General features: G+C 52.8%; 6 protein-coding genes across 6 annotated transcripts; 3 read left to right on the top strand and 3 right to left on the bottom strand.

Moving 5' to 3' along the window:
* Positions 1-1323: 1323 nt before the first annotated feature.
* VTJ04DRAFT_1799 (uncharacterized protein) lies at positions 1324-2913 on the top strand (the record flags this gene model as incomplete). The annotated part of the gene is made up of 3 exons (XM_069359525.1): positions 1324-1335; positions 1386-1476; positions 1532-2913. The coding sequence occupies 3 exons, from the start codon at positions 1324-1326 to the stop codon at positions 2911-2913; spliced, it is 1485 nt and encodes a 494-aa protein (XP_069224407.1).
* Positions 2914-4558: 1645 nt separating this feature from the next.
* On the bottom strand, positions 4559-5876 carry VTJ04DRAFT_1798 (uncharacterized protein; the record flags this gene model as incomplete). The annotated part of the gene is made up of 4 exons (XM_069359524.1): positions 4559-4668; positions 4730-5004; positions 5092-5130; positions 5308-5876. 4 exons carry the CDS (start codon positions 5874-5876, stop codon positions 4559-4561), a joined length of 993 nt encoding a protein of 330 aa, XP_069224406.1.
* A 1807-nt stretch (positions 5877-7683) lies between these two features.
* On the bottom strand, positions 7684-9312 carry VTJ04DRAFT_1797 (uncharacterized protein; the record flags this gene model as incomplete). The annotated part of the gene is made up of 5 exons (XM_069359523.1): positions 7684-7793; positions 7876-8076; positions 8549-8583; positions 8645-8810; positions 9204-9312. 5 exons carry the CDS (start codon positions 9310-9312, stop codon positions 7684-7686), a joined length of 621 nt encoding a protein of 206 aa, XP_069224405.1.
* Positions 9313-9500: 188 nt separating this feature from the next.
* On the top strand, positions 9501-9932 carry VTJ04DRAFT_1796 (uncharacterized protein; the record flags this gene model as incomplete). The annotated part of the gene is made up of 2 exons (XM_069359522.1): positions 9501-9609; positions 9733-9932. The coding sequence occupies 2 exons, from the start codon at positions 9501-9503 to the stop codon at positions 9930-9932; spliced, it is 309 nt and encodes a 102-aa protein (XP_069224404.1).
* Positions 9933-12229: 2297 nt separating this feature from the next.
* On the bottom strand, positions 12230-12877 carry VTJ04DRAFT_1795 (uncharacterized protein; the record flags this gene model as incomplete). Its single annotated transcript, XM_069359521.1, has 3 exons — positions 12230-12348; positions 12416-12684; positions 12747-12877. 3 exons carry the CDS (start codon positions 12875-12877, stop codon positions 12230-12232), a joined length of 519 nt encoding a protein of 172 aa, XP_069224403.1.
* A 4819-nt stretch (positions 12878-17696) lies between these two features.
* VTJ04DRAFT_1794 (uncharacterized protein) lies at positions 17697-18528 on the top strand (the record flags this gene model as incomplete). Its single annotated transcript, XM_069359520.1, has 2 exons — positions 17697-18333; positions 18434-18528. 2 exons carry the CDS (start codon positions 17697-17699, stop codon positions 18526-18528), a joined length of 732 nt encoding a protein of 243 aa, XP_069224402.1.
* Between the last annotated feature and the right edge of the window lie 62 nt (positions 18529-18590).

Here is an 18590-nt window from a genome sequence, read left to right as displayed (position 1 = left end):
GTCAAGACGCCAGAGCGATGCGGTCGCGGGTATGGCTTGGCGCCTCTTCGTCCTGGGGCTGTCCTAGGGTAAGCTGGGCTGCCGATGGGAAGGCTAGCTAGATCCCAGACGGAAAAGGGCAAGAGCTCGAGACGCATATTGACAATGGCGCCATCCTGTAGCCTGTCTCATCCGCAATATCTAGGTAGTACGCCGGCAGAGTGCTGATTTTCCCCCGTGCCAATGGCCGCCTCCTGGACAACGTATCCGAGTTTGCCCCAACTTGGTTTTCGGTCAGAGCGCTGGATTGGCCTCGACATTGTACCGTGCCCGCACGAACACCAGGAGCAAAGATTGGTCATCCTCATTGCCACGATCGCAAGGCTCAACTACACGCGGTAAGAATAACGCGGGTCGTATACCCTAGGCAATCAAAGCATGTCAGACCTCTCTGCTGACCCCTGAATCGGGAGGTCGCGAAAGGTGGTTGGCCAAATATCTGTGAGACACCAACCGTTGAGAGCAACTCACTTGCTTACGAGATCGGACAAGCACAACAGAAGGTTTCCTATGACATCCATGTATTGCATACGTGAGATCGAAGGGATGGAAGGGCAACCATTAAGCGCGCTTGTGGGTTCCGTTCCTGTCAAGGCATTGGTCATTGCGACAGGTTTTAAGTATTGGAAGAATAGAATAACTGAGCCCTGTTGTCAATTTTTAGATTCCAGCAAATAACAGCTAAATTATCTCCAAGAGCTCTCCTAGTGTGGTGATCTTCGTGAGGTCCGGCTCAGAGGTGGATCCTCCCGGCCCAGTTCCAGTCCTTTCCGCGGACGGGAGTCGGCGCGCCAAGACCGGCGAGCTTTCTCCACATTCCGCAGCCGCCGGGAGCGGGCGGGTCCGTTCAACTGAGCCGCGGCTGTTCCACTTGGACGTTGGGCTTGTCGACGTCATGTCCTCGACGCCCCTAAGAACACGAACAACAGCGAACGAATATTGAACCTCGTTTGTTGAGACCTCCTGAGGACCAATTAAGTCTCATTTAACACTGAGATCGCTGTGTCTGACGGGTCCATCTGTCGTTGTGCCCACTTGACCCCATGTCCCAGACTTAGACCCTCTCCAAGCCGACGGCTCACCTGCTCTTGGCAATCCGTTCTCCCTCGGCCTCACATTGCGGAGCTACCTCCGAACCTCCGAACCCGCTGCTCGCTGCCACATCTCGGGATGGCTCTCCTCCACAAGACTCTCTTTTGTGCAGCCCGTGCTGCAACGAGGTCCCAGTTTCGACGGTCGCCAGCTTCCTTGTTCACAATCCAGACTTTGCGCTTTGCATCCACAATGGCACCGAAGGTGCGTGCTCCTTCTCCATCCTCCGCTGACCCCTGACTGACCCCTCACAGCTCAGGGACCCTTCACTTTTCAAGCAGAATGTCTGCTACGTCAACGGCGAGTGGGTGACCGCCGCCTCGGGCAAGACATTTGAAGTTCATGGTGAGCCATATCCGCCAAGTGTAGGCCAGACTCGCCTTGCTTACTCACCCCCTAGACCCGGCGACGGGAGAGCTCATCGGGACCTGCCCCGAGTTCACTGCCCAGGACACCGAAAAGGCCATTACCGCTGCTGCCACAGCGTTCGAGGAGTTCCGTCACAAGACGGGCCGGGAGCGCTCCAAGCTGCTCCGGAAGTGGTACGACCTCGTCGTCGAAAACGCCGAGGACATTGCCACCCTGATCACCTGGGAGAATGGCAAGCCGACCGCCGACGCCCGCGGCGAGGCGACCTATGCCGCCAACTTCCTCGAATGGTTCAGCGAGGAGGCGCCTCGCATCTACGGCGACACCATCCCCTCCTCCGTCCCCGGCAACCGGGTCATCACCATCAAGGAGCCGGTCGGCGTCTGCGGCCTTATTACCCCCTGGAACTTCCCGGCCGCCATGATCACGCGCAAGATCGGCCCTGCGCTAGCTGTGGGCTGCACCGTCGTGTGCAAAGCTCCGGGCGAGACGCCATTCACCCCTCTGGCGCTTGCCGAGCTGGCTCACCGCGCTGGCATCCCTCCGGGCGTCGTCAATGTCGTCACCACCCTCGCCAACACTCCCGAGGTCGGCGAGATCCTCACCACCCACCCAACCGTGCGCAAGGTCTCCTTCACCGGCTCTACTCCCGTCGGCAAGCTCCTCATGCGCCAGTGCGCCGGCACGCTCAAGAAGCTCTCGCTCGAGCTTGGCGGCAACGCGCCCTTCATCGTCTTCGACGACGCCAACGTCGACCTGGCCGTCGCCGGCGCCGTCGCCTCCAAGTTCCGCGGCTCCGGCCAGACCTGCGTCTGCGCCAACCGCATCTACGTCCAGCGCGGCGTGTACGACGAGTTTGCGCAAAAGTTCGCCGCCAAGGTCCGCGAGTTCCGCGTCGGCAACGGGTTTGAAGTCGGTGTTACCCACGGCCCGCTCATCCACGACCGCGCCGTCGCCAAGGTCGAGAGCCACGTCCACGACGCCAAGAGCAAGGGCGCCACGGTCCTGCTGGGCGGCCACCGCAGGACAGATCTGGGCCCGAACTTCTTTGAGCCAACCGTCTTGGTGGGGATGACCAAGGAGATGGCGATGGCGTCGGAGGAGACGTTTGGGCCTGTGGCCGGGCTGTTTCCGTTTGATACAGAGGAGGAGGTTGTTCGGCTTGCCAACGCCACGCCCGTCGGTCTTGCGGGGTACTTTTTCTCGCGGGATATTGCTCGCGTGCACAGGGTGGCGGAGCATCTGGAGGTTGGCATGGTGGGAGTTAACACGGGGATTATCTCGGATCCCGCCGCTCCGTTTGGTGGTGTCAAGGAGAGTGGTTTTGGGCGGGAGGGGTCGCTGTATGGTGTTGCAGAGTACCAGGTGACCAAGATGATCACGTATGGGGGCGTGGGGAGGCTGCAAAGTTGAGTGGTGATGGTTGGGGGAGTGGATCCAGTATAGAAAGAAAACTGAGACGACCGTCTTTGTGTCTTATGCAAGGGCGCGGCCGAAACAGAAAATGTTTGTCTTTTCAGTGTACTCCCCAAATCCGGGATGTCACAAAGAAAGGAGTTTGAAACGTTCCCGCTACTGATCACTTAGAATCCCACAAGGTCTTCACCAGAACTCCTCTAGCCCCCCAAAAGTTCAACGCTAATGCACCATATATCCCATCCTTAATCTGGCCGCGTTCGTAGGCTGCAGGCAAGCATGAAACAGAATCCTCCAAAACCAGGACCTGGCCCCCAACGCTGTGGCAGCTGCGTCCAGCTGGTGCCTGTCTTATCAACCTGACTGCGACGTCTTCAATGCATCGGCAAGTGCGAAGCAAACCGCTTCAACTCGCACTTTGAACCCTCTCGGTTTCAACGAGAGTTTGTCCGTCATCGTTCCAAACAGAGATTTGATTCTGATCTTAAGTTGCGTCATTGTTGTTGCCGTTATCGTTATCGTTGTTGGTCTGGTCGTTGTTGTTGCTCCGAGAGCCTGTATCCGAAGTGCCGGCGAGTCGGTCGGCCTCTTTGAGATGTTGATGCAGAATCGCACATGCTATGGCGATCTCCTCTTGTCCGGCTTCGGCGATATGACCTCGAACCCGGCGTGTAGTGCTCTTCCGCCGCCTTAATTGCGTTGTAGACAGCCCGAGCGGAAAGATTGTGATAATTAGCGTCAGCGTTTCTTGACGATGTCATCAGGATCCGCCGCGAAAACGTGCTGGATTAGCTCCTCGATGCTTATCTTCGGCTCCATCTCGAGGATCTGAGAGTGATAGAAGGAAAGAAAAACCCAGAAAGAGGCCGAACACGATGGTGTTGAAGTTGGCCAGGTCAAATTGGGAGAGTTGGATGGATGAGTCGGATCAAGATCGCACCAAAAGATGCGAAAAGACACCAAAAATGGTGTTTCAAAGAGATTGGCTAGATGAAGTCGTGGTGGTGAAAAAACGGAGAGTGGAACATTTCTGGAGGAAAGGTGCCTCGTGGATGAGAAGAAGTTTGGATGGTTGCGAGTGGAGATGTTGGAAGAAGGAAGAGCTGCGTGGAGGAGAAGGTAGAAGAAAGAATGGTTGTAAGAACCTGGAAGACAAACTTGTTTGTGTTTGGGGTGGGTGGAGTTGTTGGAAGGGTTCCAGGTTGCAGGAAGAGAAAACTGGAAGAAAGGAAGCTTGGGTGAAGAAGAAAGTGCAGGGAAAGACTGGAAGGAACAGGAAGGACTGTCACAGGGCAGGCACGAGTAACTGCCAGGTGCACCACGAAAAGGTGGACCGTGGACTGAGCTGTTAGCACGGTCCAGGACGCGCACTCACGATATCTCTGCCACTCGCACCACAGCCGTGACACGCTCAAATTCGGTCACAATATGGATTGAGTCCTTTTTTGCCGGTATTATTTGCCTTCACATGGCTATCTTGTATCACCTCTCCACTGATATGGATGTTCATATCAAAGCCTTCGAACTGGGGCTTCCATTGCTTGTGAGTACCATGATGTTAACCTGTCGCCATCGCTCTTCCTGACAGCATCAGGTCGGTAGCTCCACAACCTGTCCAAGAAACTTCCAGGTTGCTACTTGCCTACTCGCCCGGACCAACACCCAGCACCTGGAGGAGGCCTGTAACGGACTGGACGAGTCCAAAAAGGACCGTGAGCGCCAGTGTGAGAAAAACAAGCCAGTAATTCCACCCTAGAGTCAATGTCAGTTCTTGGTCTTTGACGAACGCTTCCATCACAAGGTTCTAGCTTACATTGACCCATGTCTCGACGATCGTAATACCAGCCCATTGGGCTCTTTGGTCTTGTTTTCTCAAAAGCATCAGAGAGCTTCAGCAAGCGCTCGAGCCAGTAGTAATAAGCCTCAGGGTCGCGCTCTACTTTCCGGCGCCACCGGAGTTCGTGGTCTACCCTTTCGTCCTCGACCTTCCTGGTGATCCACCTGACGCAATTCTTGTTGTCGAGCGGGATGAGAAGGTCCAGGGTTTGCAAGGTTTCCTCAATAAGACCGTCTGGGAGGATCTCATTGCTATATCGTGTGTCAATCACTTCCAGGGCACACAGGGGGGCACGGGAGAGGGGTTATGGGATAGTAAAGGTAGGATTTTCCACCTACCTTGTTCCTGAAGCCTTCAGCCTCTCCAAGGCCGTGACCCTGGAAAAGAGATGGAGATATTTCCCCCGAAGAATAAGGTGCTCAGTCAAGTTTTTTGCCCACACAACCTTGAACCCAGCAATCCTTTCCATGTCTACAACGTTAAGGAATTTGGAAAACTCTGCTGGTACGGAAAGATTGCCGGGGAATACCGGGGGTGGCTGGCCTATGGCGCACCGGATTGCCTCGGAGAGCCTTTTACCCCTGGGCCATGGAACGGACCGGTGCCCATGTCCCGGAAGAAGAAGTCGCCTCGGCCGCTCGGATATCTTGCCGTCAGTGATGGTGACATTGATCATAAGCCACCACCGGATAATGTGCTCTATCGACGGCAACAGCTCTTCGTCTTTGGCAGAGGCGAGATTCGAGTGTAAACGGCTCGCCCTAATAGCACTCAGGATGTCATCGAGGGGTTGGGCCGAGTTTTCCTTGATGATGTTCAATAGGGCGAAGATATCGCTGAAAGATTGGATTGCCAGATGTTGGTCCTGTACGGCATGAAATTCGTTTTGGAGGCCATTGAAATACTGTTGGAAAGCACCTCTTGCTGGCACTTCGTGTGCCGAGATTTGCTCCGGGGGTATCGGCCATAGAGCATTGACGAACTCAGGCCTCAGAGCATCAGAAACTCCTGCTGCAGTGATTTTGGACTCGAGAAAGTCAGAGGGCTTCTGGGATGTAGCAAAAGCGACAGCGGGGACTATAGCAGCCTTGGCTGCTTCCTCTTTTCTGAATGGCGACGCCATGATGTTAAGGACAGGGGTGTCGAACAAGAGAAAGGCACCTGGCGCTTTCCCGCATTCATGAAATTAGGGCATCACAATAAACCTCGATACGCTGTGCCCGGCTGTTCTTCTATCACATGAGATCCTTTGACTCTAAAATACTGCAGCTTCACAAGTGCCTGGGAGCGGAGGATGCCGCGAGGCCTCTCCAACCACCAAGATCTGACTGTACCCAAGGCTTAGGCGTTGCGGCCTTACCATGCCCAAATATGCCAGCACACTGGGAGCCTCACTCACAGGGCTTGACCTATACCTGAAGTGGTTGGTCAGACTGACCCCCACCCAAAATCACAGCGAGAGGAGTCGTCCAGGTGTAGTTTGACAGAGACAGCACATTATCTGAGGCTGCCCCTCATGCCGCTGTGCCAGGCCTCCACGTCGTCCTCCCACTGTCCCATTCATCCTTCTACACCCACTGCCCAGCATTGTCTCATCTTTGAACAGGTCGATCATGTTTTCAAGGCATAGACATCAGCCCAGCATCAACACCTTTGTGGGGTCAACATTTCTCCCTGTGAGAGTGGCAGGGCCCACGACCTACCAACCCCGCGATCCTCCCGACCAGACGCTTGACGACGACGGTGGATCGATCCTCAACAACTTTGTGGGGTCATCGAGCGGTTTGGTTGCCATCGCAGGCTTGCCTGTTAGTCAGACTGCCAGGTGTTATACTGCGATTGCAGGCCTGCCGGTTAGTCCAACTGCCGGCAATCTTCGCAAATTGGAAACGGTTCCCACATTCCGAAGAAATAAAGTTGCGCAAGAGCAGCGAAACCCGCTGGCCGAAGGGGCTTGCCTATATACTTTGCGCTTCTCAGCACTCCCAAAGTTGAGCCCGTTCGACAGGACCGACCCAAGGTGGGCAGAATCATTCGGCTACTGGATGTTCAACATCATCGTCGATGGAGTCGAAGCCCGCCTATGGACAGTGTTAAAGGACAGCAACCTTGGGCGGGTATGGAACAAACTCACCAGAACGCTCTCCGACTTACTCGACACCAAAGAAGCCGAGCTAGAGGCAAAACGGCCGCCAGGCGAGTTGCATTATAACCCTTGTCTTCTGGGTCTGTACCTTATCGGACAGGACGAAAGGCATGCTTCCCCTTTTGTCTGCGTCCTGCCATCCACACTGTGGTCTGGTAAGGCTGTCTGCAAGATCCTGAAAGACAGTGGCCATCTTGACCACGACAATCTTCAATGCGGATATGTATGGGGGAAGCTTGGAGCTGTTACCTGTACCACAGACGCTCCTGGAGATGTGTAGGAGGCACTAGGCCGGTCCCAAGGTCCTGAGATCTTGGGCACAAGTATGAATGCAACGTGTCATTCGTAATGATATATCTAGAGATCTCAATATCCATTGAGGTCCGCAACAAAGTCCTTTTAGTCGTCAGGAGCCACATGTTCTTCATTGAGGTACCTACCTGGCAGCTCGCCCCAAACACATCCCTGAGTTAGTTCGTATGACGGCCATGTCTGCTTGCATGGATCTCATCAGATAAAATCTTCCCACTTGTTCTGCTGGACCCGCAGAAATCAGGACCTTTTAGGACCGCAGCCTTTGCGAATCTGATGACGCAATATGGGCATAAGTCATAAAGGAGACCACAGAAATGTATTATAACTTCAATTAAACGCCTGTCCAAAGAAACACGAGAAAAGAAGAAGAAGAAGAAGAAGAGAGAGAGAGAGATGTTCGACAGAACCGGGTCTTATAAGCTGACCCAAACACATCGTACACAACTCCATAGCCCCCCATGGACAGGCCTCAATCTTTTGAGCTTTCGCCCCAAGCCTGCTTGATGCCTGCGATGGACTGAAGTAGTCCGAAGATGACCGTGAGCGCCAGGGTGGTGAAAATGAGCCAGTAATTCCACCCTAGAAACACAGATGTTAGCAGCATGCCAGATGGCCTTGGCCAAGACCTTTCCAGGGACCTGCCTCGCGGGTTTCTGCCTACATTGGCCCATATCACGACGGTCATAGAGCCAGCCTATCGGGCTCTGTGGCTTCGTCTTCTCGAAGGCATCCGAAAGCCTTACTAGACGCTCCCGCCAGTAGTGATAGGCCTCGGGTTCACGGTTGGGACGATCTTTGGGGCGTCGGAGCTCTGGATCTAGCCCATGCTTCTGAATTTCTTTGAGAATCCATTTGTCGCAGGCTGGATTGTCCAGCGGGATAAGAAGGTCCAACGTTCGAATGGTTTCTTCGATAAGCCCCTTAGGGAGGACTTGTTTGCTGTGGATTACTATAGTGTCAACACACCGCTTATGTGCGACAAACTAGAAAGATTATTATATGGAAGGAGGACTGAGAAGCAAAATGGGATAATTTTCTCGCAAAAAGGGGATGACACTTGACGAAACTCTCACCTCGGTCCAGAGACTGCCAGCGTTTTCAAGGCCGCTACCTCAGAGAAAAGATAAAAATGCTTCCCTTGCATTGTGAGATGTTGGGCCAGGTTCCTTGTCCATACGACCTTGAAACCAGCAATCCTCCTCATATGCACAACATTTAAAAACTCAGAGAACTCCCCTGGCACCACGGAGCTGGTATTCAATGCGTCTGTTGGCCTGCCTATACTGCATTCGAATGCTCTAAACAGAGTTTGAGTCTTTGACCATCGGACAGACTGGCCGCGAAGTCCCAGAGCTTGTCGACCCGGCCTCTGCGGTATCTCGTCTTTGGTAATGGTGACATTAGTTATGAGCCACCAGCGGACGACATACTCAATGGATGTGATGAGCTTGTCATCGTCGGCAGAAGTGAGATTCGGATATGAGGCAGCAGCCCGAATCGCTCCTAAAATGTCATTGAGACTCTGTGCCGAGTTTATCTGGATCAGTTGCAGCAGTTTGAGGGCGTCGTCGAAGGTTTTGAACGCGATGTCTTGGCCTGTCAAGGAGTGCACGTCATTTTTTATGTGCTTGAGGTATGATGTGAAGGCCTCGACTCTCCTTGACGTGACAGGAGTGATGTTTTGATCAGTTGGGGCTGGCCAAAGGGCATGAAGGAACTCTCGCTTCACCGTTTCAACACCGGGGACAGTTATCTCCGAACAGAGCAATGGGGTGGTTGGGTTTGGGAATGGGGTTAATGTCAATGGAATGGTTTCTGCTACCCCGTCTGCCGCCATGCTGAGGTTGTTGTCTTCTCGGACGTGACGCGATGAGCAGAATAGGTACCTGCCAGGTAGGTTGCCGGGCTATTATTATTATCTGGAGCCTGCCGAGTATGACGCGGGATTTTAAAACGCCCTGATGACTCGTCATTCCGCCATCAGCCCGCATAGGAACCGCAGCAAAGTGAGCTGTGACTGAAGGTGCCACGCGGCGGTAGCCAATACGAGAGGGTTTTGGCAGTCGAGGCTCTGCCGAGTCCGAGTCTGCCAGCACATCGGCAGCCTTGCTGGTCAGTTGGATGCTCTCACCGAGTGAGGCTCAACTCGGTTGGCCCCCCTCCTTCTGTGCATCTGGCACATTAGCCTCAGAGGACAAATCGCCTCGTGCCGTCGGGCTTGTTTCCCAAACATCAGAGTAACACTTCGCCTTTCGTCGCCCAAACGCTCGTTGGAGAAACCAGACAATGCCCGGCAATCATGAACGCAACAACAGCATCAAGGCGATCGTGCAACCAACACTCGAGGCAGCTGGAGCACCCTCTGCCACTCAAACATCCGACGAGAACAGCATAGGTAACAACTTGGTGAGGGCATCAAGAGCTTTCGCTGCCGCAGGGCTGCCCCTTATTACTAGTCCGGTTACTAGTCCAACAGCCAGCACCCCTCGCACCCCAGGATCGCTGCCCACACTCCCAGAGGCCGATGCGGCCGATAACCAGGAAAATGTGTCAAGTGATGAGACTACGGCCGCCAGGTCCCTCTACACCACCAACTTCGCACCGGCCAGCTGGCTCAAACGAAAATTCGCCAGGACACGTGATGATTGGACATCATCGCTCGGCACCGAAAAAGGCGAAATCATCGTGGATGGAGCCAATCTCTGTTATGGAATGTGAAACTCTCCAGTCGGCTATGTGAGCTATGGAGCGGCCTCGAACAAACCCTCATGGCACTCATCAGAACCAAAAGCGCGGAACTCGAGGATAAACGACCTCCAGGGGAGGCAGGAGGAGGCTTGATCGGCTGCGGCCTACAGCTCTACCTCATTGGGCGCGATGAGGAACATGCGGTTCCTTACGTTTGTGTTCTTCCGTCGGCACGTTGGTATGGGGAAGCTGTCTGCCAACTTCTGAAAGAGAGCCACCAGCTCGAGACGCCAGATCTCGAATGCGCATACTTCTTCAAGAAACCTGGAGCTATCACCACTGCAGCAGGAGACCCATCAAGTTTCACCGGACCAATATCGACATCAGATGTGCTAGAGCAGGCCATTGTCACTCTTAACGGATTCCATGTTAAGGTTGTTTCCGGACACAACGAAGCCAATGGAACTGCACTTGAGATACTTCACGACGACTCTGTCGTTGGCAAGGCGACCATCGGTGGCGTTGTCGAGGTTGGCGGTCAACTGTTTGGAATGACGGTATTGCATGCTTTTGGGATGACGGGCACTCCAGGAAGAAACCGAGATAAGAATGGTTCCATGGCCACATTCGAATTCCATGCAACAAACACCTTCGTTTTCGACGGCTACGAAGCCTCTTTGACACTTGTTTGCCCGGCCGGTAACGATGGCAAAAGTCCAGGTCAGGAGGGATTGATCACCACCAGACAAGAGATGCCGGATCCCGCTGACAGCGAGGAGCAATTGGCTGGGACAGAACGAAGAATATCCGAATCCAGCCCAGATTATTATCAGGATCGCCATCCCTCTCTCTCGGAGGAGGAAGCAGAGTTCGCGTCAAACTCACCAACTGCTCGAGCCGCGCCAATGGGACAAGAGAAGACGCCAGGTTTTAACACCGGGGACCCCTTGGATCAACTCAGAGAATGGGGTTCGGATTATTCTGGCTCTACGTCCTCCCAATCACCATCCATCTTCGATCACGGAATCTTTGAGACGTGGCGTCTTTCAGTCCTCACTCGACCTAGTGAACTAGACTTGGCGTCAGCCTCATTCTCGCTGGATCTACTGGAGCCAAAACCCGAGACCTCTCCGCTTTCTAGTCTTGTCAAACAGTTGCCAGATAACGTCGCACTCAAGCATCCTGGCTCCTGTCTCGACTGGGCATTGAGCACCTTTGTGGGCGCGAAGGGCAACACCCAATTCTCGGAGTTATCGTCACAGGCATCCCTAAACAGAGTGATAATCAAGACCTCCTCTGGCTTGTTGGATGCGAAATTGGAAAGCACTGGTCTCTTTTGGATTCACGGTCAGTTATCTCCACAGCGAGTGTACATTGCCGCTACAACAGCTCCACGCCTGGACGCTGGAACTTCGGGATCCTGGGGCATGAGGTTAGCAGACGGCAAGATGGTGGGAATGCTTATAGGGTGCTGTCCATTGATGGGTGATCTATACCTACTCCCGATGGAGGATATTGTTGACGATATTGAAGAGCATACATGGCTTAAACCAAATATTCCATTCATTAGCGCCACTCCAGCTGAGCTCTCTCAGGTGGGAGGCTGGCTCCGAGAGGACAAGGTGTCAGCGCCATTACCAAGGTATCTTGAGGGATTAGCGTGACAGGATATGGCCGGTCCCGGCCCGAGTCTGGCTTAGTCAGCTAGCCTCAGCTCTCAGCCTCTATCTCTGGCAGCCCAGACGGCCCACCTGGCGCCACCTCTCTGTGTATATATTTGGGCTTCCGGGCCCTCTGTGTCTCAGATAGTTTCTTTCCACAATTCAATCGCTTCCTTCACCTGATTCTGCATATGGCACCGTTCAGGTCTGGGCTCTGACTGTGTCACAATTAGAAAGTCCAAAAGATAAAGTTCATAGTTGGGTATGGGGAGTAGAGCCAGGAACTATGGCATAAATAGATCCATAATAGTAATGGAAACTATTAGCAGTAATACTATGTGACACGTAATGGCAGGACGGCCACGTAATAGGGAGAACTGAAGAGAACGAGTGTTGGAATGGGTGGGCTGAAAGAAACACCTCAAGAATAGGGGAACATGACCCATATGTATACAGACCTGGATGCTCAGGGCCGGTAGTTGAAACTACGGGCTCCTGATCCCGGGTGCTATATGTGGCCCAGATAATCGAAAACAGGTTGTGAAGCCTCAAACTCAGAATCAGGTTTGACGTCCCAGGTTCCTGTCAGATACTCCAGAGCAATGTGCGCAAGAGCCTTCCTTGAACCGCAAAACAGTTCTAGATTGCATGATAGCCTGCCGGTAATTATTTTCGGTCCTTTTCTGCTGTCTGAAGAACAACTTGGAGAACACTCATCACCGTTTGGATGAGCCCAAAGAGAACTGCGAGCGCCAAGCCTATGAAGAGGAGCCAGTAGTTCCACCCTGTACCAAACGTCAGCCAATTGTAAACCCTCGTGCGAGAGGATCCTTGAGACTGGGAGTAGCGTACACTGGCCCATATCCCGACGGTCATGCCACCACTGAACCGGGTTCTGTGGCTTTGCCTTGTCGAAGGTGTCTGAAAGTTCCAGTAACTGCTCCCGCCAGTATGAGTAAGCCATTTTCCTTCTGCTGGCATTACTCCGGAATCGCAGCATAGGGTCCAAGCCACGCCTGACGATCTCGGTGTCCAACCACCGATTGCATGCTGTGTGTCCGAGCGGGATCAAGAGACTGATTGTTTCCAGGGTCTCTTCGATGAACTCTTGGGGTAAGGGACTGAACCGTAACCATTAGTTCGTGCCTCATTTGTTGGCGCTAGAAGACATGGCAGTTGGTACCTCTTGCTTGACGCGCCTAATCTCTTCAACGCAGCTATTTGCGAGAATAAGTAGAGGAACCTTCCTTGGATGGTGAGATGCTCCCCAAGATTGTTCGTCCATAAAATCGTGAAGCCAGCAATCTTGTTCATGTCCACGACATTCAAGAATTCGGAGAAGCAATCACGCTCGTAACAGTTTGGCGTAGGCCTGATGACTGTCTTTTGAAGTACCTGAGCGAGACTGTCTTCTCTTGACCATGGAAAGATGCAGCCGTTGAACATGAAATAGCGTCTTCTCTGGCCCTTGGGTGTGCTCCGAGATATCTGAAACTTGAGCAACAGCCAACATCGAATAACAAACTCGATCGACGTCAAGAGATTGTCCTCGTCCACCGAGGCAAAAGTCGGATTTGAGCGAACCCCAAGGAGGACATCGTTGACATTGTTGGAAATGTTATTCTTGATGATGTTCAACAAGGCGACGGCATCATCAAAGGTCCGTATTGCGTGGGATGAAGACAGCCCGGGGTAGCAGTCTTCTTCGAGAGATGCAAAATACGCACAAAAGTCATTCACCCGGTCTGGATAGATCTCCGATCTGTCATCATAAACTGGCCAAAAGGCGTCAATAAGCGCGGCTTTTTGATCATCGGACAGCTTCGCACGGGAGAACACCGCAATCTGAAGGGACGACTTTTCTGGTCCTGGTTTCTCTGTTTCTTGCGGGGTGGCTTGTGGCCTTCTCGCTGGAGTTGCCATGATATCTGTCTTTCGTGTAAGGTGAGAGCCCTATCCCATCAGGCACATTGATGTCATGTAATGAGGGTGAAAGGAGAGAGGTGTGCACGTATTCTCTGTCCTGCAACTTACTTGACGGATCTGGCCTGCGCCCTAGCTGGAATCGCAGTGCCTGTACTTACGGAATAATATCAAAGACAATTTGACGGTGATTGCTCTCTCATGTTGCCGAATTGGATGTGAGATTTATCTAGACGGATGGAATGAATAGTTAATGCGTTGGTGGAGATCGAGACCAGGACGCTGTCAGGCAGCGTAAATTGGAGTTGGGCAATGAGGCTGTGTCATGCAACCTGAGTGTTGGTTCCACGGAGCCCCGCTGTCGTACTGTGCACATTCTCATCCGCAGGTAAGTATAGGGGTGTATATACAAAAATTAGTGCTCACCTTGATTCCTCACTCAACAACACCAGATCAGGTTGCTCTCAACTAATTACCAGGCACAGAGTAGTCGATAACAATGATAAGACAAGCGGCGTGACCGAAGTCTGAACACTCACCCAACCCCTAACCGGGTGCTCCGTATCATTAGCATACAATGAGATCGCCTGAGGAAGGACGGGGTCTGCCCAGGGTTGAGGAGGCTCGAGGTTCTGCTGTCGGATGAGGTCTGGAGGAACCTGAGGTGAGTGATCGTATGATGAGTACCGATCCCGAGGCTGAGTCTCAACGCTAGCGACGAGGTGGAAGTGAGGCTGCTTCTCAATTAATTACCAGATTCTCCGGTCTTGTCGCCATCTTCTTCTGATGCCCAACATCACACCAGCCTGGCTCTAGCAGAGGGGGAATGGGAATACTGCGAATTAACTCACGACGTACGAAACGCCCAGGACGGTCCAAGATACCCAATACGTCTTATATATCTCTGTCAATTGAGTTCTTATCCTACTTTGTTGTTGATCAAGCTCGATATTCACGATGATAAGATGGAAGTCAACAAATCCCAGCTATGTGAACTCATTTGGCGACGTCAAGTGTGAGCAAGTCCACGGACACGGGCTTCTCCGATTCATGGTCTGGTTCGTCTCCCCTGGCAGCGAGGTAGATAAAGTCTGGAGTCGGCTTCTGCCATCTCTGCATTCTTTGATCCAAGAATCACAGGCGACGCTCCAATCGCAGCAAGAAGGACCGTTGAGCAGCCCGCCGTACGCGCTCGAGTGTTACCTCATGACCTACTAAATCCCATGCTGCACCCCACGTCTGTGTATTATCCCCGGCAAAATGGCATAGGAAGGCCATTTGCAAACTCCTCAAGCAAAGCGCCCTGCTTGACCAGCATGGGTTTGAATGCCGCGGAGTGCACGGTGACCCGCAAGCTTGCACGATGAATCTTCGGCTATCCAATGATCAGATGAAGGATTACCACCTCCGCGTCAATTACTCGTCGTCCGAGCACTCGGTCAATGGCGCGGTGATCGAAATCTATCACGGAGGGACAGCTGTTGGAATGGCTACCCTTGGTGGCGTCGTGGATATTGAAGGCCAACTCCTCGGCATGACAGTTCGACATGCGTTCTTACTCCCCAATACCCCAGGCACGATACATGAGGCTCGATGGGACAGGATCAGCGCGACAGATGGCCTTGCAATCAGGACGTTCGAACTTGATTCTGAGGAGTCAGACGACGAGGTAGATCATGAGAGTCAAGATCATCACGTACAGGGCAGGCCTTTCGCAGCTGGTTACGAGGCAATGAACGACAGCAATTCAAGTAACTTGGAGTCGAGTCGCGACCACGTTGCCGACACATCGTTGCTCACTATCGCAAGAGAGTTGCCGAACTACACCGCTATGGTGGCTCCGGATTCTGAGCTAGACTGGGCATTGATCCAGATCCCAGACCTCGTTCCCAACAAGCAGTTCTCCGAGCCTTCCACGAGTTTGCCAACTTAGCGAATTCAAATCAAGACCCCTAACCAGCTGCTTGAGGCAAATCTTGGGGCGAAAGGCCTCTTCGGAATTCACAATATCTTGGCTCCTCAGATAGTCATGGTTGCATCAGTTCTCAATAACACAGGCCTTGAACCCGGTTCATCAGGCTCCTGGGCCATGAAGATGGCCACGGGGGACTTCGTGGGCATGCTGATCGGATCATGCCCGTCATTGGGAAGTGTATATATCCTCTCTATTGAGGATATTATCAACGATATCAACCAACATATTGCTCGGACGCCGACACTGCCGACCTTACCCGCCGAGTTACGAACCACGCAAAATATCGCGTCCTTGTCAACAGCCCATCAATCTCCTTTGTCCCAACCACACTCCTGGATACCAGATGTGTTGGAAAGGACTCATGGGGGCTTCAGCTCACCTTTCTCCTCCGAAGATGGTTTTGACCCTGAGCTGAACCTCTCCGGCCCCATCAATCCGATATACTCTCAACCTTCCCCGGAATCAATGCTCGACCCTTACAGCTCTGCGTACGTCCCAGACGATATGTACTACAGGCCACCCTCCGATGATGAGTCTGACATCGCTCTTCACGATCACTCAACATATGGTCGGTGGTGGGGATCGAACTTCGTGCCTTTCGAACATCATTCGATGGAAGTTGGATCAATGGAAGTTGCCGTTCCCGACTCACCCTCCCGTATGTCAGTCGGCTGCGACGCCGAAGAGCACCTTGCTGGGTCACAATACAACGCCCCAACAACCTCTGATTATCAGCCCGACAATGACTCACTGTCATTACATAGTTTACATATTTGGGAAAACGTCCAGCCTGGTCGGATTCGTCGAGCGGGCCGTCGCCAATGGCGGAGTCACTACTGGGAGAATGAAGATGGAAGTCTTGTTGTAGCCGCAAGTGCCTCCGTGGTGTCAATGGACCTCTCACCTGCGGTGGATTGGACGAGTCAGGATCAGTGGGACTTTGAGAGCAATCAGAGCCAGGAGGATGTAAGGCAGAATGAGGAGGATAATAAGAGCGAGGAGAAAGATGATGAAGAAGGTCAGACTCTGTATGGTGACCAGTATTATCAGTTTTAAGTAGCTGACGACAAAACCAGAATGCTTGGCGTGGCCGAGGACGCATCGGAACGGCTATTAGTATTAATATGTGTTGACAGCTTGTTTCACAGCGTCATCCATGCTGTGGTTTCTCAATCTCAATTTTGTGGCCAGCTCAATGTCGGTGGCTCTGTTCGAGTTGCACCAAAAAGTATCTTGATTTAACAACGTACTATCTAATATCGTAACTTTTAAATTGGCTCTGAAGCATGTTAGTGCATTTATTACTCAAGTAGCCCGTTGGTTGACAGCGAGGGGTCAAATTGGCTAAAATCTTACACGCATTATTACACAGCGCAGGGCAGCTTACTTGCATGGAGGAGATTCGGAACAATGCGTGTAATACATGAGAAGTGTCCTTGACGGTCGAGAAGTTGAATGGAACTGACTGAGGGGTTGGGCACCCATGCAGAACCAGGGGGTTGCCGAGCACGTGGAGGAGGAAGGAAGAAGATGTGAGTGAAAACGGGGGCGCGGACCGAGAACAACAGAAAATCATCAAACCCTACCCCATCTCACACAGCGAGAGCTGGTGGATGTTTTCTTTCCTGAAGGCATCCTATCCTTGGTACCTCTCTCTTAGTCGTCTGAGTTCCAAACCCCATCAAACTGGGCAAGCCAGAAAGATTCCAAAGACAACAGCATTATTCGTTCACTTCACCACCCATTGCGATGGCAGACCCAGATCCTGAACATCTCACCGGTGACCGGGAGTCGGCATTGGGGAACACCAAAGCTCGTCGAGGGTGGAGGTCAAGCGTGCAAAACATAACACACGCATTGAAACGGACGTCAATATCCCAGAGTTACGCCAAATCTCTTGGTCCCCTCATTAAAAAACAAGGCACACGGTCTGGATCTGTTTTGTTCATCTGGTCCGTGGCCCAGGGAAGTGAGGTGGCCGAGACTTGGGATCGACTGTCCGAGTCACTGATTACCTTGATCGATTCATCCCACGCCTACATGGAATCTCAGAGACCGCCAAAAGAACCTAGGAACCCAGGATACGCCCTCGAGTGTTTTATTATGGGGTCTTCCGAGGTCGACGCAACTCCCTGTGTTTGTGTCATCTCAGAAGCTGAGTGGTTGAGGAAGGCAATTTGCAAGAGAGTGAGGAAGAGTCGCCTGCTCGATGCACACGGGTTCAGCTGCCGCACAATGCCCGGAGATCCTCATGCTTGCGCCAACTTCCGCACGTGGCTTGACACAGACGAGATAGAGGGTTACAGCTTCCGGATCCTTTCTCGGAGTGACAAGGCTAAGGGAGGGGTGCAAATTGAAACAGAACCCGATTATGACGAAAACGACGGTCGCGCGACGATCGGCGGCATGGTGGAAATCAACGGAGAGCTCTATGGCCTGACAGTCCGACACGCCTTTCTGATGGGCCAACCCGTCAACAATGATATGGATCCGACAACCCCACGGGACGGCAGCGAGAATGCAACTGGCTTCGGTACAAGCCCCAAGTTCCTTTTTGACTCCGACTTCGAGGATGACGAGAGTGACTATGACGACCCGGAATGGATTTCCTGGAAGATGAATATTAAAAGCAATGACCATGCGGAAGGGTTTGTTGAGGAGGATCTGAACTCGGACGGTCCTGTCGAGGATGAGGATGAAACCCTGGAAGGATTTGTTGAGGGTGACGGGTTTACTGAAGATGATGGGTTTGTTGATCATGAGATCCCGGAACCGTTCGCTGAGTATAAAGATAACAACCTGGAAGGGTTCCTTGAAGGCGAGGGTGCAAGGGACGAGGACGCCAGCAGATATCAGCACCAGCATACCTGGGGTCCAAGGACAACGGACACCGACAACAAAGCCCTTGGAGGGAACAGCTCTGGATCCCGACTGAAACCCAACAAAGCCAAAAACACCGATGCTGGTCCCAGCCGAAGCTCCACGGCCATGCTCCCTCAGACCAAACCTTCTCTTCTCGATCACGCCCAAAGACGCTTACCAGACGGGGCTGGTTTTTACTTTGTAAATTCCAGGTTGGACTGGGCGTTGGCCAAAGTTGGAAAATCGTTGGCAGCGTCTCCTCAGGAA

The sequence above is a fragment of the Mycothermus thermophilus genome (genome assembly GCF_041956435.1).
Source record: "Mycothermus thermophilus strain CBS 625.91 unplaced genomic scaffold VTJ04scaffold_1, whole genome shotgun sequence".
NCBI classification, from domain to species: Eukaryota; Fungi; Ascomycota; class Sordariomycetes; order Sordariales; family Chaetomiaceae; genus Mycothermus; species Mycothermus thermophilus.
This window is presented reverse-complemented; position numbering and strand designations above follow the sequence as displayed.